General features: G+C 40.6%; 1 protein-coding gene across 1 annotated transcript in view; it reads right to left on the reverse strand.

Annotated features, from left to right (window-relative positions):
- Nucleotides 1-6,322: 6,322 nt before the first annotated feature.
- LOC123977682 (CD2-associated protein) overlaps nt 6,323-26,254 on the reverse strand; it is a 64,176-nt gene continuing 44,244 nt past the window's right edge. The window contains exons 12-19 of the mRNA XM_046060571.1: nt 23,727-23,789; nt 20,456-20,591; nt 20,136-20,245; nt 18,030-18,145; nt 16,511-16,594; nt 12,465-12,673; nt 11,490-11,553; nt 6,323-9,418 (exon numbers count right to left, since the gene is read on the reverse strand). Of these exons, the coding sequence (XP_045916527.1) occupies nt 9,377-9,418; nt 11,490-11,553; nt 12,465-12,673; nt 16,511-16,594; nt 18,030-18,145; nt 20,136-20,245; nt 20,456-20,591; nt 23,727-23,789 (824 nt within the window). The 3' untranslated portion in view covers nt 6,323-9,376. The remainder of the gene's footprint in view (nt 9,419-11,489; nt 11,554-12,464; nt 12,674-16,510; nt 16,595-18,029; nt 18,146-20,135; nt 20,246-20,455; nt 20,592-23,726; nt 23,790-26,254) is intronic.

Genomic DNA, 26,254 nt, shown 5'->3' on the forward strand with positions numbered 1-26,254 from the left:
AAAAGTCTAAATGATGTGCAGAATGCTGTCTTGGCCTTGTCTTGGCATCCAAGGACTCTTCTATCCGTGGCAGTGGATATGCATCTTTCCTTGTCTTTGCATTAAGGAGCCTATAATCCACACACAGTCTTCTGCTCCCATCCTTCTTTTGGACAATGACTAAGGACTGCAGCTCAGTCGAATGACACCACTATTTAACAGCTCCTGAATGTGAGCTTTGACTTGCTCATACTGGGAGGGCGGTAGCCGCCTATAGCGCTGGCTAAGAGGGATATCATCCATCAAGAGCACCTCATGCTCCGCCAGTGTGGTGCAATCTAGATCGCCTTCTCCTTGGCTGAACGCTCCTGCATATTTTTTTAACAGCGCCTCCCCTTGCTGCTGTTGCTCTTATAATTTTTCTGATTAGAGAGAAGGCCACGAGGCACTAGAGAGATCGGAAGTAGGACTACTGTCAGAAGCAATTGATAGTACAACAGCCACCGTGCTTCCATCCTCATCTTCCAAAGTGACCGAACACAGAGGAGATTAGGTGTGAACCAAATGCAATACACCCAGTAAGGTGTTAGGTTTGAGCCATGCATCTTGTAAGCCAACACTGACAACAGGTATCTCCACTATGCCCCGGCTTACAGTCAGCAGGGCCTTAGAGATCAATACCCCTTGAGGCAAACAGCTTCCATCTTCAAGGGGTTACAGCAAGACTGAGGGAAGAGTCATGGTATGAAACCTATTTAAAAAATAAAGCCTACCAAATCAAGCACCAGACAAAGGCTGGCCTCAGCTGCTCTCTCAGGTGTGTCTGACTGATGAAAGAAAGAGCCAGGTGAGCTTCCCTCCCCTATTTATAGACTCTGCCCCTTTGCCTGGGTCCTAGTGCTAGACGTTCCTGTTCCTGCCTTCCCTATCACACTGTGATGGCTGGTTTTTCACTCCGTGTGGCCGTTTGCAACTTGGTTGGACAGAATCTTGAACTAGCTAGTTCTGACCGAGCATTACCTGACCCTAAGACCAAAAAGAGCGCCCTGCAATAAAAAAAGAAATGAGCTGCATTGGTATGGTGTGTTGCTTCAGGTAAACAGTAGAAATAAGGCATTGACATTACAAAGTAATCCACCAGGAATGGGGGCTAGCATGTATGTGACTGGCCACCACAGTACCTTGCTGTATGACATCGTGTTTGCAGAGCCCTCTGCTTTTACATTCATGGATCCCAGAGGAGGAAGCCTACAGTGTATTGTCTCAACAACTATTTGATGGCTTGTCATGAAATGTGGTTCAGGCATTCCTGTTCCCCTCAGGATCAATTGATCTAGTACTACCACCATCATGAGATATTTGGGTTTATGACCAAATTCTTGCAAAACGGATGACATTTCCATCAGCCTCAGCTGCTTCTGATACTTTCAGTCGAGTGCTAATTTAGGGAGACCATACGTCCTCTTTTTGGTACCTAAAAAATGTGTCCGGCCAGGATTTCCAAATTGTCTGTGGTTCAGCTTTTGCTTTCTACAGTCAGCATTCATTGTATGCCTCTGCTGATGTCAAGCAGTAGTATTTAACTTAAAGCATCACTGTGCCCAACAGTCCAGAGCTGCCATCATGGCTGTAAACCATTGTAGAATAGTTTGGTCAGAGCTCAGTGGGAGTCTGATGCACTGACGTGCTGCTTACCTTAAACACTGTTGAATTTGCGTCAGGGTCGGTGCTTTGATTCTAATCAGTGAGGTTCTGTTCTCTCATTAGAATCAAAGCACCGATACGCAGCATGTGCAGGGACAAGCATATGAATTAGCAGCTAGGTGCTCAGGTTTAGGGATGACACCAGCTGGAAAAGGGAACTACATGTACTGATCCCACTTTGACAGATATAGTTGCACCATTGAACACTTGCTCTTTTTCCTAATGTGATCTTATTTAGATTCATACAACAACTGTGAAAGTATAAGACTAAATTATTTTTAGGGTAGTTCGGAAACAGTCCCTTCTCAGTTTTAATTACTAATAACAATCTTGATGGTGTTAATATTATAATTTCAGTAGAACTTTCAGCAGTATAAATCGTAAAAGAATTAATCATTTACATTTTTGTGCATTTCAATTAATCAAAATCAATAGGATTGTCATATTATAAAAATGTTGCCTGTGACCTATAATATTAGTACTTACTTACTTAATACTAGTACTGTTCATCTTGGTAGCTGCATGGAGCTGCTTTCATCTGCACTGTGAAATGTGTAACTACACAGCAGAGGAATATTTACAAGCATGGCTGAAGCTTGAGGCGTTGTAAATTGAAATAAATTGAACTGGATGTTTATGTGACATAAATTACAACTGTTGTTAACTATGGTACATCTGCGCCAAGAGCAACACACAAACAAATACATTTCAAAAGGGTAATTCAGTGAAATTAGTTCATGGCTTAGTGAAGTGGGTTAAATGACCTTGGTGTGATTGTTTGGTACTATAAATTAAAAAGTAAGGCACATTATTATTATAACCCCTAACGTTCCATTCGTAGCCACCAGAAGGTCAAATTCTCCTTGTGAATGGCTCTGTGGTCTGAGACAAACCTTTTGTTCTGATTTGCTTTAGGTTCATATGCATGGTCCCCAGAGGATGACTTCTAATGACTAGACCTGGATTCAGCCCAGTCTTGCAATAGCTGAACTGATCTCCTGAGGGAAGCCTGGAGTTACTCTATTCTCTTAAATTAAAAGGTGGCAGGTTTAATTAAAGATTAATGTGGTCTGTCATCGGGGAATCATTTGGATTATTTCAATGAAGACCTGAATAATTGAATGTACAAGCATACAGACTCAAAAGCTGGGACAGTGATAGGCTGCTGTTTATTATTACGGGCCCTGGCGTGGTGCCATCTACTGAGCTATAGAGATTTAAAAGGTGTCCAGAGGCACTACAGGGGATAGTTTAGAAAAGCTCAAAAAGCTCATTCAAATGTTCTCTGATACAGTGTGAGTGACAAGCCGGCCAGAGCCAATCATGATCATTTTGCTTCCTACAGAAACAGAAACTTGTTAACTTCTCCGCTCTGCAAGGAAAACAAGATTCTGCCTACCACAAATGCCAGATTGTCCACCCATCATTGTAGTTTATAGGAAATGGTGGAATGGCCTTCTCTGGCTACACATAGACAGTTACAGCTGTGCCTCCTTAACTTTGCAGTCAGTAGTTACCAAACACGGTCTAGCAGGCTACCTGTGCTTAAAAGTCCCCAGAGTTGTTACCAAGTTAGGAAATACTACCTTTTCCCGACCCTGTACGCAGGATAAGCGGTTGACGATGGATGGATGGATGCTCCTTTTCACATTGTGCAGCCTCAACAGTGCAATTATATAATTTGTTGTTCAATTTCTCATAACTATTGTGACATAAGAGAGCTGATCTTATGGGAAAGTGCAAAGATTACAGTTTGGCCAGGCTCCTCAGGCTCTCTGCAGCATGATGGCCATTGGACTGTCCACTAGGAATAATAATTTTGCATAGCTGGAACCACGTTTATTTTAACAGGTAAGTTAATATAAAAATGCAGTTGTCATGTACAGGGAAATAAATTGTTAACTCCTAGTCCTCCAGAATTAACGTTTTCCATTACGCAACACACTGACAATCAGTAAATTCATCAAATTCCCCATATAGTTATTTTCCAAGCTACTGCAGCTGTCATATCCCGTCAATGCTTTTGTCCTACAGGAGACTGAAGTGGGCGTGGTTTCATTCACTGGGTTGGAAAAGACAGACAGGGACAGGCGCCCAAACGAGCTCCCTCGATAAGCCGAAAGGATTATCTGGCCCTGCAGGTGCACAAATCACTTTTGCTTCACATTTCAATGAGATATCTGGTGGCAAAGTGCAATTTCATGTATTTATTTGTGGAGGGTTCGTCTCCTTACTGCTCCACACAGATCTCTCAGTGAAGTGGACGCTTCAGTGGATGTTAAGGTCGCATGCTTCATGTGCACCCTCAGTATATTCCACTTTCGGTCCCATTTTGTTTTTATTGACACATTAATATTTCCAGCTCAGCCAGGCTTAATTTATTTTTTTTTGATATTTCAAATTTCTGGCATTTCCATTCTAGTTTTTATGTGCAAATTGAAATAAAATAAAATAACTGGCTCTGTGAGGCCAGGGGGAGCTGTAGATGAGGGTGATAATTCCCTGGGGGTTCATCACTATGAGCGACCCTTTTCACATTTTCATTTGATGCATCATTAGTCTGAAAATATTGATTATAGCTTTTTGACTGTTAAGTCAAACAAAGTAAAGACAACCAGTTTTTCCTTTTAATTTTTTCAAAATGTACCCTTTTGTATCAGTACAAAAGAGTTACTGTGTGGATCATTGCATTGCTAAACAATCTGCAGCATTATGCACAGGAAACATGACTTGACTGTGCTTTCAACAGGCTGCATCCCATAAACATATAAGAGCTGAAAAGGTTGCATAAGATAGAGTGCAGATATATGAAAAGCTTCCATAATCCTGCAGCAGATGAAACAGTCATGTATGGATTTTACTACGAGGGCAACAGTATGAACCGAAATTACTTTATTTTATTCCTATATCCTGCTACATTTAAAGCAAAGTTTGGAATCTCAATTCTGACCATTTCAACCAAGATAATTTTCTGTGTCTGTGTGCAGATACTGTCAGATAAACCCTGGAGAGCCAGTATTCCTTCTAAGTGAATGCCCTGCATCTAAAGAGATGTACTGTATGAGATTCAGACACAGAGGGATCGTGTGGCTGCTGCTACTGTATGTTATCTAACCATTTATGAGAAATTGTCTGTCAGACATTAATCTCTGCCCTGACGTCAGCAGTCAGTTGCTGCACCAATTTGGATGATACACGGCTGAATTGAATTGCTCCAGTTTAAAATGTAAAAACCAAAATACCAGTGTGTGAAAACAGTTTGTGGGGCTGAACTAAGTTCAATAGACCCCGTGGCGAAATGTGGACAAATGACAAAGCCAAAAGAGGCCGAGGAACATGAAATAGCAATGAACAGAAGTCCCATGATACCGACTGAGGGTCAACTCAAATAGAGAATGAATGAAAAGAAAGAAAAGAGAGGAGGGAGAGGAAATACAGATATGACTTCAAAAGAACCCTATTTTGCTGCTTGCCACAGAAAGCCTCAACAGCCCTGCAGAATGGTTTCATTTACTTTGGGACGCCTTTGATCTCTGCTAAAAGGGCCTCTGAACACACTTTCACCAACATGCTCATGCACACATAGTTGACTTGAACTTATCACAAGCCTTTGCAAGTATTTTCAAAATGGGGGAAAAGAAAAAATCTATAAGGATGCATGCAGGTGCAAAAAAGGGCTCCACGCAACTGCAGACCTGCAGTCTCTGATCATCACCACGGATAGAAGCCCGAAGTATATGAACAGGTTTCATTATATGATGGTTTGTATCATTTTGGTTTATTTCAAATGATGTATAAGGTAACCATTTACGAGTTCTTCCATGGGGCCTGCCACTGTTGTGTGTGACGTCAGACAACTGCTTCTTCGTGAAGTCAGCGTAGATGGATTTGTAGCAGGAACACAGACTTTGAGCGGCGTTCCATTCCAGAGTTGTCTGGATTGCGGCATAAGGGCCCTTATCAGACCTACCCAGTATGATCCCAACCAAAACGACTGGTGTGAAACCTCTCCCCGCCACGTAAAGAATGCTAATGTTGCTCCGTGCGTGCTGGATGTGTGATACGACGTATGTATATCAGTGTGTTGTGTTTCAAAGTTGTTCTACTGCTCCAAGGTGGCCCCAAAATGAAACGAGTGAAGAGGGCTGCCATTAAAAAAAAAAAAAGAAATAAACAATTCAGAGTCTTGGGTTTTAAAATTTTACTCAGCGGAAACATCAAGCAACAGATTGATGGTTCTACTTATTTTCTCTAACAGCTTCTTATTTCTTGTAATGGGGTCTGAGTGAGTATGAACATAGTTTGCTGCCAAAACAACACACACACACACACACACACACACACACACTTCAGCCGCTCGTATCCCTGATCTCATTCTTTCAAGGTTGTGACTATAGCCAGAAGGTAGGTGGAATTGAACATTTAACGCTTTGCCTTCCACCTCAGCTCCCTCTTCACCACATTGGTCCCATACAATGCCAGACAGACACAACCATTCGTCACTCATGGTTAATTTCACTGAACGTATCGATATTTTCCACTCAGTATTTCCAAGAAATCTTAGGGTTTTAAGAATTCAAGCCTCAAGGTTGTTTGCGGGACTGTGAAAACATTCGCAGAGAACAAAGAAGAGACTCTGTGACAGTAAATAAAGATATTTATTCGTTTTTGAGAAGAATCTCAACTCATGCAAGGATACAGCTCTTGTAAACAAAATCACTTGAAAATGTGTTATAAATGTGCACAGATCTCTTCTTTTACTGGTGTCAAACTCTGGAATGTACAACATGTGGAAGTGAAGTTGTATTACAGATATTACATGAAGAGTTGTCACCCAAATAGCCAGGTCCATCTTTCCCACACTGCGACTTTTCATTGCCCAGCCATGTTGTTTAAGAGCTGCATGCAAAAAGGAATTTTTTTTTATGTTAGGCGTCGACCTCTGGCGTGAGTGCCATGCTCATCAGGGTCAGGTATACAGTATCAACTTGGAGTCCAGGATTTAACATCATGGGCGCTGTTACACTAGAATTTTTGCGCTCATGCACACACACACACACACACACAAATTACACATGCAACGAAGCCTGAGGATGATTTAAAAGCAAATGAACACTTCATTAAGACATTTGTGAGATAAAGATATTTAAAACAAAAACAAAACAAACAAGGACTTGGAAATGAAACCTGCTGGAAATATTGTGAACAATACTCAGGGGTGAAATACTCCTCTAACCCGCATACAGGCCAGAGAGGCTTACACTGGGTACTGTACTGGTCTCAGTTTCTCAGAAGCATCTCAATGTTGAGATAAGTTTGTCAGCACAGAAAAAGCAGCAATGTACAGTAAGTAACCCATTTGCTTTCCTGTTTATGATCTTCATCTTAAAGGCCCTTCGTGTAGGGTTTTGAGCATTTTAGCCTGCGGCAACTCCCAGTGGTTGTATCAAACAGGACTAAGAGTCGGCCGTGCTAACAGCTCTGTGAGGCTGGACTTGGTGCTTTGAGCTAAATGCTAACATATTAAAAAGAATATTGTTTGCAGAGAGCACTTACACTTCTGAATTGGGGGGAAAAAAGGAAACCTTATTACAAATGTTTCTGTATGTTATGTGTTATATAAAATCTTTTACATCAGCCGATAAATTGTTATCCAACTATTTTAAACTCTCCTATATTAATATCAGCCTAAAAACATCCAGTCTCAGTTAGGCAATAATGTTAACATGCTGATGTTTATAATGTTTACAATGTTTTCTTTAGCGTGTTAGCATACTAACAGCGGTGGCAGAGGGAAATGTCATTAGTTGTGCAGGTATTTGGTAAAGTATTGAAGAGTAACTTTGCCGACTTCCAGTGCTTGTCGCCTTGCTGCTGTGATGTAGAAGTGTTCTCCGGGGAGTGCCAGGACACTGTGACATCACCAGAGAGACCAGACAGGGCAGTGAAACACTGCTCTATAGCCTGGTGTTACTTAAGTGTTAATCTGATGGTGTCGCTAGAGGATACACCATCTGTTAACGGGGAATGGACACTGCAGCTGTTAGATATTTCCTGTTGGCGGCATTACATGAAAAATCAGGGGCCTCATCCTGTGGGACCATGAATGTCTGTACAAAATGTCACGTCAATCCATCTAATATTTATTGCCATCTTTCAGTCTGGTGGTTACGCTTTTTTAACCCACAGACTGATGGTGATCGCTATTCTCTAGAGCTCTGACACTAGTGTGCTTAAAAAGACACTGATTGCTTCAATTTGCAACAGGATTGTCCCACTTTTCTACAAACGAATAAACTTCCACCGAGAGAATAATTTGAAGGTTTATATAATTACGTACAAATTGTACACAAAGGGGCTCCTCCATTTCATTAATATTGCTTGGTTAGCTTCATTTGTATACTTGGAATGTGGGAAGATAAGACTAGAAGAAAGACACGTACAGTAAGGACAGCACAACTGAGGAGTGCTCATAACACGTGACCGAGCAGAAAGATGAGGTTCTCTCAGATCATATCATTCACTTTCATTCAAAGGGGGATGGGGGGGGACAGGAGAGGAAGAGGTAGCTTGGGTCGGGTCAGGGATTTGAGGGATGATGGTCAGATTAGAAACAAGTAAAGAAAAGCAGGTTGTGGAGATTATCATAAAGAAGCAGCTTTTTTGATAAATATGCCAATGAGTTGGTTGGCAACCCTGTTAATAGAAGACTTGTCTTTATAGTTTTGCATGTGGATTCTGTCTGCATTACCTGCAGACCATGCCTCTGGCTAAACCTCTGAGAACAGTCCCAGTGGGTGAAATAGTTTGACAAAAATAGAAGAGACCAGCACAGAAGAGGCCCTCTACATATTATTTGACTAGGCATGTCAGTAGACTTAAAAAATATAGATATACAATATCATGCTGCAAAATTTCCAGACACCATCATGGTATATGTAAGCTCCCGTTACAAACACTTTTATATATAGTTAGAATTTTGTTTTTAAGAGGCACAGTAGTGTTACCCTGGATAGGAATGCTAGAAACCATATAAAAGACAAAGAAAAATGAAAGCAGAGCTCTCTGAAGCGCTGTAGCCGTGGAGTGGAGTACTGCTGACAGGCGCAGTGCAGGAAAGGAAAAATGATTTGCCGTGAGGATCAAAAGTTTTTAACTGAAATTGAACATTTTCTCATTTTTAAAATCAACGATTTGTGCACCATAAAAAAATATGAGAAAGAAAATCGGGAGAGGAAGAAAAGTGCCCTCCTCCCCGCTTTGTACAAAGTCAGTAGTACTGAGAGCGAACCTCCTCCCTGAGGGGTCCAAGGAACGCCTGAGTGAAGGGGAGAGAGCTTGAGCGTCAGAGTTGTAAGTCCAGCGCAGTAGTTTGAAGTAAGGCCTCATTTTTTTTTTGTGTTGGCAAAATAAAAAAAAGAAGAAATAACAGAAACATATACATCTGTAACTTAATTACATCTAGCATGAAAAAAAAAAAATATATATATGTGCAAAATGTAAATCTTACAAATACGGGGAGAGTTTATTTTTGTAGATCACTGAAAAAGGATTTGTGCTCCAGGTGGTTCATCCGATTCCCCACCCTCTCTCCGTCCATTCAACTATCCATCCGTCACCGCCCTCCTGCTTTCAGGTTGGTCGAAGGCCTGCAGCTGACCTTGAGGCTTGCTGTTGATTGGGGCGCGGGGGTTCACGTCGAATGGGTGGTCCGCTTTAGTTTTTCTATCTCCATCTGCAAGGACACACACACACACACACACACACACACACTCAGTATGGCGCTGGTAGACCAACACAAAGTGCTGTATCTGCCGTAGGTAGGTTGAGCCCATGATTCAGCCAACATCATCCCACACGTGAGGCACAGTGGTGGAAGTGTCCTTCTGTGGAATAAATGCTTTTTTACGGGCAGGGTGCAGCCGAGTTGGAATGACAATGAAGCCATGTGCTGGAGGAGAAACTGAGCTGAGCAGCAGATGTCTTTTAAAGAGTATGTTGAAAAATGTTGTTTTGGTGAATTTTTTTGCTTGAGGATCCAAGAATTGTAACAGATTTTTTAAAAGGAACACGAGGTCACTTCTGGTTAGAAACTAGCCCAAAACAGATTAGCCAATTGATTTCAAGCATTTTTAGTGTGAGGAGACACGCAATATTAACTTCACAGATCAGCAAGTCTGGCAAACAGGATTCAGCTTTTAACTGACTTGAGCTGCAATCAGACAAACCGTCTGTTTGGTTCATTCGTGAGTATTCCCAAGATGGACGCGTTCCAAACTTAGAAACGCTAACAGAATAACAGTCCCCGAAACTGGGCATCGCTACAACACACACAAGAAGAAGTGGTGATCTCCAGAAAACTTAAGTAAAGTGATGAAATATTATTCATACCAAGTACCAAGAGACTTTGATGACTCAGTAGGGATGAAACGACTACCGGTTTAACGGTAAACCATGGTAAAATTCCCAAATGTTATTATTACCGTACACATTTTAATTACCATGATAACCGGGTACGGTTACGATTCACACTGTTGGTGGTTGGTTTTACTGAATAATTAAGTAAATATAATTTCTTAATAAATATACCTAAAGATAGCTCAGCCACCGCAGCTGTCCTATGCTCTTTGAAAGGTTAGGGGGCAGTGGTAGACTGGACAGATGGTTGCAATTCACAAACCTCACCACCAGATGCCACTAAATCTTACACATCGAACCTTAAATTAGTGAGCTTTAGAACTTCAGTATCAGGGATAAAGTTTAGACACTCTTCTCGAGGTTTAGACTGTTCTGAAATACCTTGTACTACATAGAATCCACATGCTAGTCGAATCGAGGCACCTGCTGAACACGTTGCTATCCTACAAGAAAATGAGTCCTTAAAGTTAAGAGTTGCTAAATAAGCTTGAATTGAAGGCTGAAACCCAATCGGCTCTGATATGCAACCAAGTCAAGCAGCTGAGGGAAGATTTAAAAAGGGCTAGTAAAGCTGCGAAAACCGAGAAGCTGGCACTGGTAATTGAGTTGAATTGAAGAAGCTGCCACTGTCACTGTGGCTGATGGGGGGAGGCAGTAATGGGCATTAGTGCAACCATTTTTAGTAGTTGATTTGGTATATTCAAAAAGAAAAAAGTAAAGGGATCTGCTTCTATTTCCTGTTGTACAGTAGATGTGGTTTTATTTGTTTTTATTGTATTTTATCATTATTGTTGTGTTAATTTTTAATGTACATTTATGTCAATATGTTTTTGTTACCTGTGCCAACCAACATCTGCTGCCAGTACTGAACCAGAGAGCCTGGGCTCAAACACAGGCTGATATAAAACACTGCCTGAGTTAACGGCCCTAAAATACTGAAAGAGCCCAATGTCTTTCCAGCAACTTCATGGACCACTAGTCTTTCAGTGTTAATGAGCAAAACAAAACAACGACACGGTTAAGTTGACCCTGAACTGAACGAAGATCACATGGCACAGAGGCTGCAGTTTTTGTAAACAGTGATGCTCACAAGGCATAGTCAAAGGTGATCCCCTAAAGCCGTGAAAAGTTTGACCTACTTACAAATTTTTAGGATAGTTGTCTGCTTCTCTATTGACTGCTTGGTCTGATCCTTTTGTTTTTCACAATTTTCCCTTTTTTCAGAGCTCTCTTTCACCTCCTACTGCTGCAATTCACTGTGTACGGGCGACAATAAGTGTGCTTGTTCTGGACGTTATCAGGGACAAATAGCATCAATACATGGCTAAACTAATGACAGTACTGAATGTAGACAGCGCAGCATGTGTGGCTCTGGGGATCGGTGTTACCTGCAGGGCCACGCGCTTTAGCCTTTCCTCATCCAGCTCTCCTCGTAACTCTGCTATCTCTTTCCTGGAGATAAACACACACATATACACACTTATTAGCACATGTATACTCATGCAGCGTAAGATTCAAACTCATGTTCTAACTATGTGTTCAGGAGATTTAAAATCACAATACAAATGTGTTTTAAAAAAAAAAAAAAAAAAAAGTAAAATAACGCTTAAACGCTAATACATTGTTGACCTTAAGTTCAACAAACAAAACCAAATGACTGATTCTAGGTATCATGAAGCACTGCGTCTACATCACTTAACTGAATTCATGGTTAATTCATGGTTACATTTTGTTTCTTCTGAGCCAAATATCTGATTTTTACTCTTTAAAACAGCGATACAATATTTATATTGACAGTCTGACCTACATACAGTACAGGTGGGTGTAGCAAAAGGAGAGAGAAGTCACCCGAATTCGAACCCGGGTCTACAGGGTACTAAACATGCAACATTGACCTCAAAGTTACATGTTTGTGAACTGTTGCCAGTGTGTGAACCAGGGTTGGTGAAACCCTGTGTGAGGAGCACCCTGGGATAGGAAGAAGTACAGTTGGCGGATGTGTGCAGCTCCTATGCACATGGGTAACTACGGTTATTATGTGCTTGTGCTGCCATACTAACAAGCCTGGTTCTTTGGCGTTGCGGTTGCATGTTTGGTACCCTGTAGCCCCGGGTTTGTGACGGCGCTCACCCTTTGCTACAGTGGGATATGGAGAAATGTTAATTAGAAAATTGCTGTAGGCAATGTAAATGCAACTTTAATTATTACTATATCTAGTGACTGGAGAGTTATATGGTGTAAACAGAAACAACAGAACAGTCTATAAGCTTGGATCCTTCCATGACACATTCAGTTTCCCATTTCTACTTTTCAAGCTAGCATATTCAAACTTTTCGGTTCTCATCCACAGTAAGTTTCATTACATTTGCTGGGTCTTGAGCAGCTCTACGGACAGCAGCAGCTCCTTCATCTGGATCCTCAGCTCTTCCAGCTGCGAGTTCGGCTCTTCGGGCTCCAGCCGGGCCTTGCTGCCCTGCGACACGCTGTCAGAGCTTGGGGCTGCCGCGGGACTCTGCCTAGCCTCGGCGGGCTTGTAGAGTGACGGCGACTGGGATAAGGTGCTTGTGGAAGGCTGCGAAGATAAAATGAGAGAGAAAATTAGAACACAGCATTAGACAGAAATAGATTTGCAGAGCGTGAGGAACTCTACCATTTGCATTATTTTCCTACTCATCAAATTATTCAGTGATCCTTTGTGCATTGTCATCCTGAATTCATGATTTTCTTCTTTTCTTTCAAACATTTGTCTGGTCCCATCCTATATTCAGGCATGCAAACTCCTCGCCTTTTGGCTAAGTTTGCCATTTTGAAACCAGAATGGGTGATCTATATGATTTGTGCAGATCTGATGAGAAAATATTATATAATTGCGTGTGTGTGTGTGTGGGGGGGGGGGGGGGGGGGGGGGGGGGGGGGGGGGGCCTGATGTAACACAGAAGTAAGCTAGCTTACAATGTTAACAGCCCTGTCAGAAACAGTTGTAGTAATGTTGCCAATTTTATAACTTTGCCCACTTTTATTAACCAGTAATGTTAGCTAAGCTAATTGTTCTGAGCAGTGGGAGCAACCAGGATGTAATGTATGCTAACGTCAACAATAAACGTGTCTGCGTCTGTGTTATTTACACTGGAGACGCTGGGGACATGTCCTTATCACTTTTTGAAAGCGTTTGTTAAAAATGCTTTGAAAAATAGCTTGCTACATGAAAGAGTATAGAACAAATGAAAGTGCATTGAGAAAGGTTTATAGCAAGAATAAACAAGCTACTGATAACAAAATGACCCCAAAACATGCAGCATCAGTCAGTAACTTCAGCAACTTCTTGTTACAGTTTCTATTTGTCCAAATTTTCTGTTCACTCTGTGCGAACATGACAAAAGAGGAGGGAAGACTAAATCATGCCTGCATGTGTACCAATTCAGCAGGGCAGATATTACATGAGAAAAGTTCATCTACAGGAGAAACATATGCGAAAGCAACACAGATGGTCTTGTGTCACCAGTATAGTGCATCGCCACATCTCATAAGCTACGTGTATCGTCACACCCCTAATCTGAGCCCTTATGTCCCCACTACTTTTCAACACAACGTGAAGCCCTTGCGGTATCTCGGTATCTTTCTGTTGTTGCAATAGACAAATGCACGTTATCTATACAACATGTAAGCTTAAAAAAACACCCCTCTTCCACTGTCTCTGTGCGTTTCTCTGTTTCTCACCCCTGACCAGTTTGCACCCCTGTACATTATCCCTGTGTCTGTCTCACAGAACAGAAACACTTCTACTCTATCAAATGTAACAATCTATACTGACCCCAAGGGACCCGCATCACTATGCAACCCCCATGTTTTTTTATGAATCAATTTATTTTATCTGGAGGTAAGCCTAGCAAGGTGTAATCTCTATCTGTAATCGCACAATTGGCTCACAATCTATCACATCACACACATTCTACTCTATGTTTTATGCCTTTTCCTGAGATTTAAATGCAGATGTTACATTAGTTACTGTTCCTATTAACACTTGCCAGTTGAGCGGTCTTCCATCTGTGCCTCATTCATGAACCCTCTTTTAAAGTCTTACAGGTTCAGCTTTGTCATACACCGTGTTTGGCTTGCTGTAATACATTCTCCTATGCACACGCTTGAAGCAATCCCCTCCTAGCAATACTACACTGTAGGAGAGGAGAAGAATGAAGTCTGCATGCTTGTTCTGTGCACAATTCCAAGGTTCAGCCAAAGCTTTTATGAGCAGTCAGCAGTCTGAGTTAGCCGAACTGAGTCTTTACACAGCAAACCTCCCTCTCTTTGGACAGTGTTTCCTTACTGAGCAATTGCAAAGTGGATACATTTCAACAGTTGTCGCTTAAACATATGTTTTTCCTTGCGCCTCCTGTCTTTACTTGGGGGGCTAACATTGGTGGTCATAAAGACGTATGTTTGGCTAGGTGAGGAAACACTGCACTAAATCCTTTTTGTGAGTGTTGGTTTGTTAGATGAAGGCAGGTCTGTCTTTCTAACATGTTCTGATGCACCTTTTCCTTCTACCTCAGCTGCTACAGTTATTCTGTTCCAACATGGAATCCAACGGCAGTAACCTCTCCTGCCCCGCAGGGCTCACATACTCTGCTCTGCTCTCTTCCTTCACTTTCACTGATTAAATTCTTACACGGGTCAGAATCTCATTTTGAAAGACTAAGAGGGTGAGGGGAAGTCCATGTCCTGCAATTTGACCTCTGGAAGTCTAAGTCACTGGGTTATGAGTGCTCCAAGCTAGGCTTTGTTCTGACTGCTCTGTCTGTCTGTCTGTGTTTGTTTTTCATGATAGTGGTGGTCTGATGCTGTGGACCCCCAGCTGAACAGCCAGGTCTAATTAGTCTTGCTTAGCCATGACCAATCCAGACTAGATAGCATCTAAGGCAATTATAAGAAATGAATTGGAAGACTGAACAGCAGGTGGTGGTCCTCCATCTCTCTGTGTGTCTCTTTCCATCTCCCTTCTCTCCAAGCTTATTTCCGTCACAAACACTGTGCTGAGAACTGTTTCACCGTCAGGAAGGTGACAATTGACTGTCTTGTGTTTGTCAGATCAACTTTGTGAGAGTGTGTGTGGGTAAAAACTTTTAATATCTTTCATGTTGTTAATATTTTGTAAGTTGCTGAAACCCTACCATTTGCACTAGTGAGTTTGTTTAAACTTTAGCATCTTCTATTTTCAGGTGGAGTGGAGGAGTTAAGTGACAAATGCTCTCTCTCTGCGAGGTCTACTCTATGCTTTCAAACAGGAGGATGTTGCGATAAAAAAACAAAAGGAGGAAACACTATGGCAATGTAACACACTGAATTATACGAGTGGTGAGTGCGCATTTCTTAAAGCCATGATCACTCTAAGACAAATGTCTAGAGCTTTAGATTATATTGTTTTTGTTGAAACCTTTATTTTTTTTAGTTATTTTCTCCACACCAATAGCCTTATTTATGAAAGGTCACACGAGAGGGCAGTCCTGAGCTGAGGAGGTCACATGAGGTGAAAGTTCATGGAATTGCGTAGGCTGCATCCAGGTTGGAACTAGAGGCCAATGTAAGGTTAATTAGTTTAATGCCGGGAAACGTGCTCAATTGAAACAAAGGAGGAAAAGAAAAGGAAACTAAAACTGCCAAGGGTGTGTGCCTCAGACCTCAGAGATGCTACCGGTATGTGAGTGATTGCCCTTTTGTTTAAGCGTATTAGGTATTTGTTTTCTCTGGTACACTACAGTGGTTAATATTGTGTTTTATTTACATTCTTATGGTGTTAATGGTTAAAATTTGTATGTTAGTGGTCAGCATAATATTGTTTTTAATGCTGATGGAGACCTATAATTAGCAGGTATTCATTAAAGAAGTTTTATATAATTGGTATTATTCTTAGATAAACTGATGATTTCTTTATCTGAATGTGATAACTATTCATTTCTGATCATTTATTTTAATTTGAGTCATGACCGCTGGTGGATTATATTTGGAGTATAATCTGAGTAAAATGTGGAACAACAAACAGAAGGAGAAGGGATTCTATAGACAATGGGGATTAGTGATTGAGGTGATTTCTGTCTCGCTGATGATTGGTCATGCTGCTCATCTTGCTAACATTTTTAAGATCAAAACAATACAGAATCAGGTTTCTCTGTCTAACAAACTTCGTCTTTGGCTGAGCATACAGACACCAGTTCACAATGCAAGTTTAATAGGTAACAAACAAGAGTTTCATATTTTTTATTATTATTATTATTATTTTTTTTTTCAGAAAATGTCAATACAGCTTGTAAAAAGTAAAAATATGAAGCCTGCTATCAGCACAGCACTGACTCAAACCCTGAGTTTCCATTAAGACGATATCATGCCATATTTGAATAATAGTGCTCAAAGTTACCTTTCTGGTGTCTGTTAGCTTTGGTTTGGCTGCATCCTCTTCATCGATATTGAATGATTTCTCCACGTTCACATCCTTGTTGGGCTGCAAGGGAAGAGTTTTTTCATTTAATGTTTGATTTAATTTCATATTATCATTGATTTCTAATACCAGACTGGCTAACCTGACTGATAAAAGCAACAAAAACCCCCCCCCAAAGTGATAATATTCTGCTACCATTCAGGGAAGTGCGTCTGACATTTAATCTCACGGAATAATTTGCAAAGTGCAGCTGGCTGATGTCTTGTTATAAATCACTGCTCTGAAAGATGATTAAAGGAGAGGAAGGCAGGCGGTGAGGCCTACAGGTTTCCATTAAGTTTGCGTTTGCCCACCTCTCATATAGTCAGGAAGTGGTTGTCAAGGTGTAAATTGTAGATTCATGTTTCAATAACATGTGTTACTGGTGATAAATAAATAAATAAAAATATGGGAAAAGATGCTGCGTCCTCACACACCTTTGTGTCTGTGAATGTGAGTGAGCACGACAATGGGTAAATAAGTGAAGGGAGGTGACAGGTTACTGCTGAGGGCCGTAGGAGAGGTACATCAATTTGTGAAGAGAGTGGTAAAGAAAAAAAACAGATCCAAAAAAAAAGGACTGCAGCATGAGCACACAAAACAGAGTGAAGATATCTGGTGCATGCTGTGCTGCAGGCTGGGCTGGGTAAACCTCAATGCTTTTCTGGTAGCAGCTGAAGCACGTTCGTAGCATTAAATATAAAAAATGATCAAAAACTTTAAGCTGGCATCCAATTTTCAACCTATTCTTAAGCAAAGCTCCTTTTGTTAAATGATAAAAATGGTTTTGTTGAAAAACATGTTCATATTTCTAAATGTGAGGTTTAAAAAATGTGCACCCAAAGCCAGGTATTGTATCGACACTCCATCAAACACGTTGAGGTGCCTCCGTCTGACACAATGGATTTTTTTTATGCATTCGATAAACATAAAAGTTTAATCTGGAGATTCTCCTGAAATGTGATTTTACTCAGTTAGACTGTTGTCGTGAAAAGTCACCACTCAGATGGCATTGTTGAACTAGAGCAACACACAGTACAGACAGCAGCTTGCTGAGAGCACATTAACACACAACGATTTCATTTTAGCTGTTAAGAAATGAATAATGTTCGTCTTTTTAACCAGTGAAAGCAAACGTCATCACAAGCTAAATTACAACTTTTTTAAGTTATAATTTGAAGCATGCATTAATGATTAGGTAACCCGAGGGGCATTTAAGTCCATAATATGGGACATAGGAGTAGTAGGACATACTGTATAAGGCTGAGTGAATGTTACTTAAACTTAAAATGTTAGTATGTAGTTTTTGGTATGAACTGTGTCCATGTATCCCGTCTTCCCATATTTCACTTACATAAAAATGGATTGAAAATCATAAAACTCTTCGTCCTTTGCTGATCTGCACTGTACCGTCATAATCTGTGTGTGAGTACGATGAGTGATTGTGTGGTTGGCTCACCGAATGTCCTCCACCAAACTGGGCGGGCAGCCTCCTGCCAGGCATCTTTGGTCTGTTAGCAGTCGGGTGAGAGAGCTTCTCCGAGGTAGACGACAACTCATCAAAACTCATCAGATCTGTTGAGAATAGATGAGGCAGGAAGAGACCGAGAAAGAGAAAATAACAAAGGACATTTACTTCAACGTTTCAGCTGTGACAGAGAACACCCATGCTTCTTTTTATTGGCCTTTTATTATTATGATAGGACAATTGGGAGACAGGAAAAAAGAGCATTAACATCAATAATTTTCTCCCTTTTCATCTTTACTCTTCCAAGGTAAACAGCATATTTAGCACACTGCTACAGGGTACTCTCTCTACATTCTGGAGCAGTGCTGTTGTGGGTCTGAACACGGTTTTAGACAGTGAGTGACCTCTCAGCTAGCGTAAATTCTCAAATAATTGCCAGAATATTAAAATACTGGCAGAGTCTCAGATACATTTAGTCATTTGAGAGAAGCTTCCATCCAAAACTATGTCTAAATGAGGTGAAATCCAAGTTACAGTGGATGAAGGAGATGCCTTCAAGAATAAATCCACAAAACTTAGTCCCAATTGCAAAAGGAAAGAAAAAAAAAAAGGCAAAGTAGAAGTGATTAGAATTAAGAAAGGAAAACAGAATTTCTGTTTACAAGAGAAACTCAGAGCAACAGAGTAAACCTGGAGGACGTGTTGGGTTTGCACCAACAGTTTGTGCTGATCAGAAAACAGGCAGATGTCTTATTAAAATTATACTTTACAGGTTCATTAAGGAATAAAAGAATGAAAATAAAAGCCACTGTTTGATTTAACAGAAAATATGTGGTAACTTGACAGAAGGTTTGTTTACGAGTGTGTAGATATGAGCTCAACAAATGTAAGGAGAAGTAAGAATGAGTTATTCCTACTTTTATTATGCAACCCTGAAAAACTTTAGCAACTGTTATGTAACAGCACATAGAGTGGTGAAGTGCTGCAGTTGGAAAGCTTTGCAGGAAAGATTGGATTTTCATGTTCCATGGCATGTGTGCCAGACAGACTTCTGGTAAGCAGTGTGGGGTTTTAGCAGCTCTTTGTCACCTTTACAAGGCATCTGTCACAAGAGAACTCTCCAGAGATTTACATTCAGGTTGGCTCTCATGAATCCATCTCAGATGGCTTTTCTCTGTGACCTTTTGCCTTCCTATCCGTTCTCCTGTAAATCCATTTATCACTAAACGTTTCTCTTCCACTCTCAAAGCATCAACCTCTAAACTATTAATGTTCTCAATGATTTCTGTTCCTGTTTTGCTTACCACTTCCTGTCTTTTTTTATTTCTGACTTACACTGTGCTCTGCTTTCTTTATTTAGGGTGATGCAAATTAAAGCTCTGAATGTTCTTCTCACATCTTTCACTTTTTTAATGAAGGTAAGAATAATGTAAGGGTGCACTCAGCTGTGTTGTTACGCTATGTCTCCAAGAGTGGAGAACTCCTTCTCTGCTGCAACGTTTGTACAGATGAAAGCAAACGTTATCCAAAACTCTGTCCAAGCACATTTTAAATGAAACAGACTGGACAGAGTTATGTCCTTAGGCCAACCAAAACTGGCTGAAAGCTGAGGTGCTGCAGTGTCTCCTGGCCAGCTGGTGCTGGAGGTCAGATCTCTACTCCACAAGCGTTAGTAACATTAAATTAGTCTCCGGGTGAAGGCGCATGATTCTTTCACAAAATACTTCACATTTGTCATGAAGCTGACCTACAAGATAACTAGTGTGTATGTGCTGTAAAGCACACACGCTGTACTGTGTTTAATAACGTGGTTAACGACGTTATAAAATAAATGCATTGGGAATTAGGGAACTTATTTAGAGTCGTAGAAGATAAGAATCATGATTCTTAAGCAAATCAATCCTTTAATTTTTTAAATTTAAATTGAAATAAATTTCTAATATTTACTCTTGGAATGAGAGAAAACAGTAACGTTTTATTTTTTACTGAATGTCTGCTGTAGTTAAAATACTGAAGATTTTTACATGAAATCACGTAAAAGTAATTACACAATTATTCAGGATTTTAATTGTAGTCTGTAGTCCACACTGTACATACCCATTTCCAAGGGCTTCTCCCCCCAGTCGCCAGACAGTGTTTTGGGTTTGGTGGGCAATAATGGCTCAAAGTCGGACTTTGGTCGCGTGGAAGGCACCTCTCCATTGTGCCTGCAGATAAGAGGGAGAAATGTAACAGAAAAGGGAAAAACAGGTACTGTATATACAAGAAACAACATGAAATAGCTGGAATCTTCCTATCTGTCCACTGCAAAGGCTATATCATAAAAAGTATCGCATAAAGTAGACACTTTCCAAACAGGCTGCATGCATCAACAGGTGCTGGACTGAGAGATGAAGACTGAGAGACAATAGACTAACTTGAGGTTTGGCGAGGGAGCGAGAGGCTTGTCAGGCCTCTTTGGCGGGAAGCTTCCCGGTCTGCCTTTCCCAGGAGGGGGGGCTGGCTTCTTGGGCGGGACCACCGGCGCTGCAGGCTTGGATGGTTTAAGATCACCTGAAACAGAGAAAGAAGAGTTGAGAGGAGAGTTGGGAAAGGAAAGACGGACCAAAAACAAAGAGGCATAGTGAAAAGTCGCACTGTAGAGAGAGACAGGAAAGATGGGGATGGAGGGAGGGGGGACATGCGCAAAGGGTCTCTTGCTGAAATCAAACCGTGGACGTTGCAGTGATGTGGTTAATGCGCCTTAACCATTAGGCCATTTTTGAAAAGCTCCGTTTAAGGTGTTAAATAAGCAGGGTTAGTGTGGAGGATTCTCAACATGGAGAGAAAAAGATGTGTTTTCAGACTGAGCCGATTCAATGTGGATGTGGTCTCTCTCTCCGCCTCATTACCTCTCGCTCTCTCATAGGGGAGACTAGAATATACAGTATCTCACGAAAGTGAGAAAACTGTACCCTCACAGTTTTGTAAATATCTGACTATATCTTTTCATGTGACAACACTATGTACTCACTTTTGTTGCCAGCAGTGTTATTTTGACGTGACAGCAAATTTACACTGTTATACAAGCTGTACACTCACTACTTTACATTGTAGTGAAGTGTCATTTCTTCAGTGTTGTTAGAGAGGAAGGCTGATGACTGAATTATTGTATAGTTTTGTACAGAATTATTTATAGTGACTTCTAAATGTTTTGAATTACGACTAATTAATTTTTTGTTCTATTAATTAATTAATTTCTTCTAATTTTTTTTTTAGATAATACTGTAGATAATACGATTGTGGTATTTATTGCATTGTATACATATATAGAGAGAGAGGCAGCTACATCTGAGCCAAAGTAGCACATTTTAACATTTATTTAACCCTAACTTTTTTTTGGGCTGATCAGAAAAATGATCTGATCTGGGATCTGTTGAACCCCTAGTTATATTAGTTGTTAAAAAATCTCTACATAACCACTGAATTCTAAATAAACAATTAGGTCAGACATTCTTGTGAGGTGAAAAAGATGCGACACAGTATAGGCAAATTCTTGCAGACAAACACCTCATTTCCTGTGTGTGGCTCAGTAAGATACTAACATCTGTCTCTTTACCAAGAATGACTCAACATGTGATGTGATCACATAAACTGACCACATATCAATGCCTCCAACAACAAAGCCACCAGCACAGACGTAAAAATCTATTTTCATTTCTTTCTCTATTTCTATCTAGCTTTACGGCGGGGTGTGATTTAGTGTCGTGTTCATTTTGCCGTGCTGTTTTTTTAACTAACCGTAGATTCTAACAAACCACGTTGGAAATGCGTGTCACCTTAAATGGTAACTGGACTGTGCAGCCCCTTTCTGGTCTTCCAACCACTCAAAGCACTTTACACAATGTCACTTTTTCATTCACACATTCGATACACTGATGCAATGTGTCAACTGCTCATCAGAAGGAGACTAACACACACACACACACACACACACACACATTTTGGGTTCAGTAACTTGCATAAGGACACTTGCAGACTGGAGGAGCCAGGGGTCGAACCACCGACTTTCTGATTGGCCCACACTTTAACACATTATGCCTTTTATTCAGTGATTCAGTAGATTCAAAACCATAACAAAAATATATGTCGCTTAACTTTTTGAAGCTCAGAGAAAAGTAAGGGAGGAAAAAAAGCAAAGCACAAAGCAAAAGGCAAAGAACCAATTACAAAGAGCTGCAGGGACAGTTTTTGTAGATACAAACTTGATCCTCAGAATTGACAGTGTATTCAGAAGTTAGTTTACAGGCTCTGGTAGTCAGTGCAGACTGTGCCTGTAATTACACTGATAACTACCTGCTATGACAGACACATCCACTGTGAGCATAGGCAGAGTGTGGAAGGGTCAGATTAGGATTTTATTAGGTAATGTTGGCAGTAATAATTTTTGATGTAGTAATGTGTTGATCTGGTTGTATGAACATTGCCTCTCTATGAATTTAAAACCTGATTTGACCTTAAACCTGATTTGTTTTCTTGCCATGGTGGGCGCACAGAATTTCTGTCCAATGAATGAATGACCTTAGCACACAAATTTCTTCACAAATTCTGGTTCACTTGCAAAAAGGGCAGTTTGAGAGCAAACTGCACTGAACAAAAAACACAACAAATAAAACCCATTGTATTTAGTCTGGACCACAGCAAGTGAACTAGCGGACTTCCTGGTCTGAACGCGCCCTGTATTTCTCTCTCTTTTCAAAGTTTTTTGACTTGTTTAAAACTGTGTCCCACCAGGTGACAAACATTGTGCTGGTATTTAAAACTTGAGCAAAGAGGAAGTTTGAAAATGCTACAGTATCTTGAGTAAAAGACTACATTGTCTTAAGGTGTCTGCCAGGACTGCTACTCACACTAAGTATACCTGGAGGGAGAGCAGCATGAGTGACAGAAGATAAAGGCTGAAGCTTAGAGAGCAAAAGAAGGAAGGATAAAAATCCTTTTTGGCTTGTGACATCTTAGAGAAAATCCAGCCAAAAAACAAATACAAATTTGTGTAGCAGGACTTTGTTTTTACTTCTTTCTTACCCCATTAAATATCTCACAACCACCTGTGACTAAGAAAAGTATAAATAAGTACAGAAAATATATAATGTGTTAAGCTATGAGTAGAGAAAAAGCCCGCTAGCTGCTGAGCTAATTTATGCTGTGTAAAATGCCGCAGGCTTTAAGCTAATAATGGCCACAAGAAGTTCGAGCAGTTAAATGTCAACATCACAATAGAAAAATATAAAATTTGATCAATTGATAAATCTAGTAGTTAAAACCAGCTACAAGTGTGAAATGCTTCTCACACACTGATGTATCAGTGTTAACTATCGAATAATCTCACATGGCACATTTTACTCCAGACCTTTAATTTAGATATTTTCAGTACATTCTAGCGTTAATACCTTTGTACTTTTAGTTAGGGCTGTTCGTTGTAATGGGAGTATTTCTTTATTGATGTATAGGTGCTTAGGAAACACAATGGCCCATGGAAAATGGAGCTGGTGGTGACACGGACCACAGTGCATGAGGACTCGTGTCCCAAATTTGATAAGACAAAAACAAAAATTGGCAGCTTCTGTGTGTTGCAAAGCTGTGAACAACGTGAGGACATGAGAGGATAAAATGAAATAGGAAGGGTAAACATGGATGTGAGAGTCCTACCTCTGTCCTCTGGCCTGATGAGATGAGGCTTCTTGTCGGCACTGGGAACCTCCGGCTTGGGAGCTGAAAAACGAAACATGTTTCACAGATAGTCACCTCGTTTGTCTGACCTGGCTGATTCAAGACTCACAAGACAACGCAAAGGAGCACACAGTTTCTCTCAAGTACAGTCGCACAAAGAAAAACCACTGCTCTCTGGCACATCAACACCTCCCTCTAACCAGGCATTGAGAGACAGCATGTATAGCTGCTTGTGCTCATTTGTGGTTTTGTTTATGAGAGACACATACACAAAAAGAATCTCAACATACACAGGAAGTCTATGTACAAACTCATTTTCACTGATGTCTCAGAAAGAGAGGCGCGTTCGCGCGGACACACACACACACACACACACACACACACACACACACACACACACACACACACACACACACACACACACACCAACCTGCAACACAAGGCAGAAGGATATGAATGCAAATTCTGTGTTACTTCCTGTGAAGGAAAACAATGATGCATTTAGCAAACTGGAGATCTTGGTGTTGATATGAAACACTAAAGCTGCCAGTAACACTGAACCACCATGAAACTGTGCTGCATTTGACTTTCATGTTTGGTAAAAGAAAAACTAGAAAATTCTTTAAGAAAAACCATCATGTCAATATGGAACGAACAAGGGTTTCCTTGGAAACTTTTCAAGTACTGAGTTGAGTCTGCATTTACAGCTTGACAGTTTCAGATGTATTTTTTTATTCTAAAAAATAAAACAAACTCAAAATAACCACTATTGACCTCTGCACAAGTACACTCTCCCACACTTGTAAATTCTCCCTGTAAACCACTTGCCTGACCTCAGTATGTTTACATGCACTCAAGTCACATGATTAATGACTGTGGTAATCTGATTTCTGAAACATCAGGTGAACATGAAACACAGATTGTGCTGTTTTTATACTGACACTGTTCCCGCAGACTGGGAATGTGGTTACCAAAACATCCCTTTTAAGATTGTTATCTCCTTTACCTGCTGTGCAGAAGAAGAAAAAAGACGGCACACGCTACGTGGGTGATGACATGCTAGGATTATTGAGGGCAAAAATGTCACAGTAAACACTATTATCATGATAATCAAACTTTCCTGAAATACTAGTATTAGTAATTAGGTACTAGGGTGAAATTACACCAAGAACCTAAGAAACATCCAATACACTTTAAACACCATTGAAACCTTGAGCACAACCTAGACTCAGAAGACAGAAGTGACGGACCGTGACACAGTTTCAACCCTGGTGGACCCTGATATAGCTGACGCTTGAGACAGCGAGATCTAATGTACTCACTCACTTAACGTTACGACTAAGCGCACATAAACCTGTCATTTTAGTAGGTTAATTAGCTAATGTTAGCAAAGCAAGCTACGGCCACCTAGGCAGAGCTCTAAAAAAAACACTGAAACACAGTAGTTATAGTAAAAGACAGTGTGGACAGTATTGTTGCCATCGCTATGTTTCATCATGGAATATATTTGTTTTAGCTTTTTTCATTCATTCATTCATTCATTCATTCATTCATGTTCTGTGGCCCCATACTGCTCTGTGGCCCAGGGGTTGGGAACCATTAGGTTAGGAAAGAAACTATGCTTAAACAGGTACATTTCTGCTGAAGAAACACAATGTGTTACCTATTATGCTTTTCAACATTTTATGTTGAATCTTCAATGTTATAATGTTGGATGTTCATGTTAAACATGGCCAAAGCATTAAGAAATGAGGTTAAAGTATTTATAAGAAATTCCTTTTAGCAAAAACCTCAGATGTCCTCCTGTTCTGAACTGCTTTTTCTATCAAGGGCTCTGTTCTATGTATTACGGAGCCAGACGGAGCCGGTGTTCCATATATGCTCATCTGCTCCCACGCTAAAGGCACGGCAACGCTCAGCCTGCCCGTTCCGCCCATCAACAACAACAGCCTGGTAACATGTTTCAGGCTTTGGCCAATCAGAAGACAGGAGGCTTTGAGAGGGAGGGGGCTTAAAGCAGAAAGGAGGTCTCCTTTAATTAACTCTCAAATCAAATTTTTTTTAGGAATCACTCTGTACGCTATTAAGCTATTGGCATTGGTCCTCAAATAATTGTTTATCATTAGAAAAAAAATTACAACAATATCACAAGAGATATTTGATATACAATGATTAATTACTGGCCCTGCGATGGACTGGCAACCTGTCCAGGGTGTCAACAGCCTTTCGCCCAATGTCAGCTGGGATTGGCTCCAGCCCCCACATGACCCTGTACGCAGGATAAGCGGTTGACGATGGTTGGATGGATGGATGGATGGATGATTAATTACTGTCATACCAAAACATAACTTTGTCACAGTCACTGCTGCAAGCAAAGACTTTGATGAACTTCAATGCATTAATCCTTTTTTGTTCGTAATTCCATCCATCCATTTTCTATTTTCTGACTCTTATACATGACCAGGTCACATTAATATAATTAATTATATCATTAGGAATTACTGTTA

This window comes from Micropterus dolomieu, linkage group LG10 (assembly GCF_021292245.1).
Source record: "Micropterus dolomieu isolate WLL.071019.BEF.003 ecotype Adirondacks linkage group LG10, ASM2129224v1, whole genome shotgun sequence".
NCBI classification, from domain to species: domain Eukaryota; kingdom Metazoa; phylum Chordata; class Actinopteri; order Centrarchiformes; family Centrarchidae; genus Micropterus; species Micropterus dolomieu.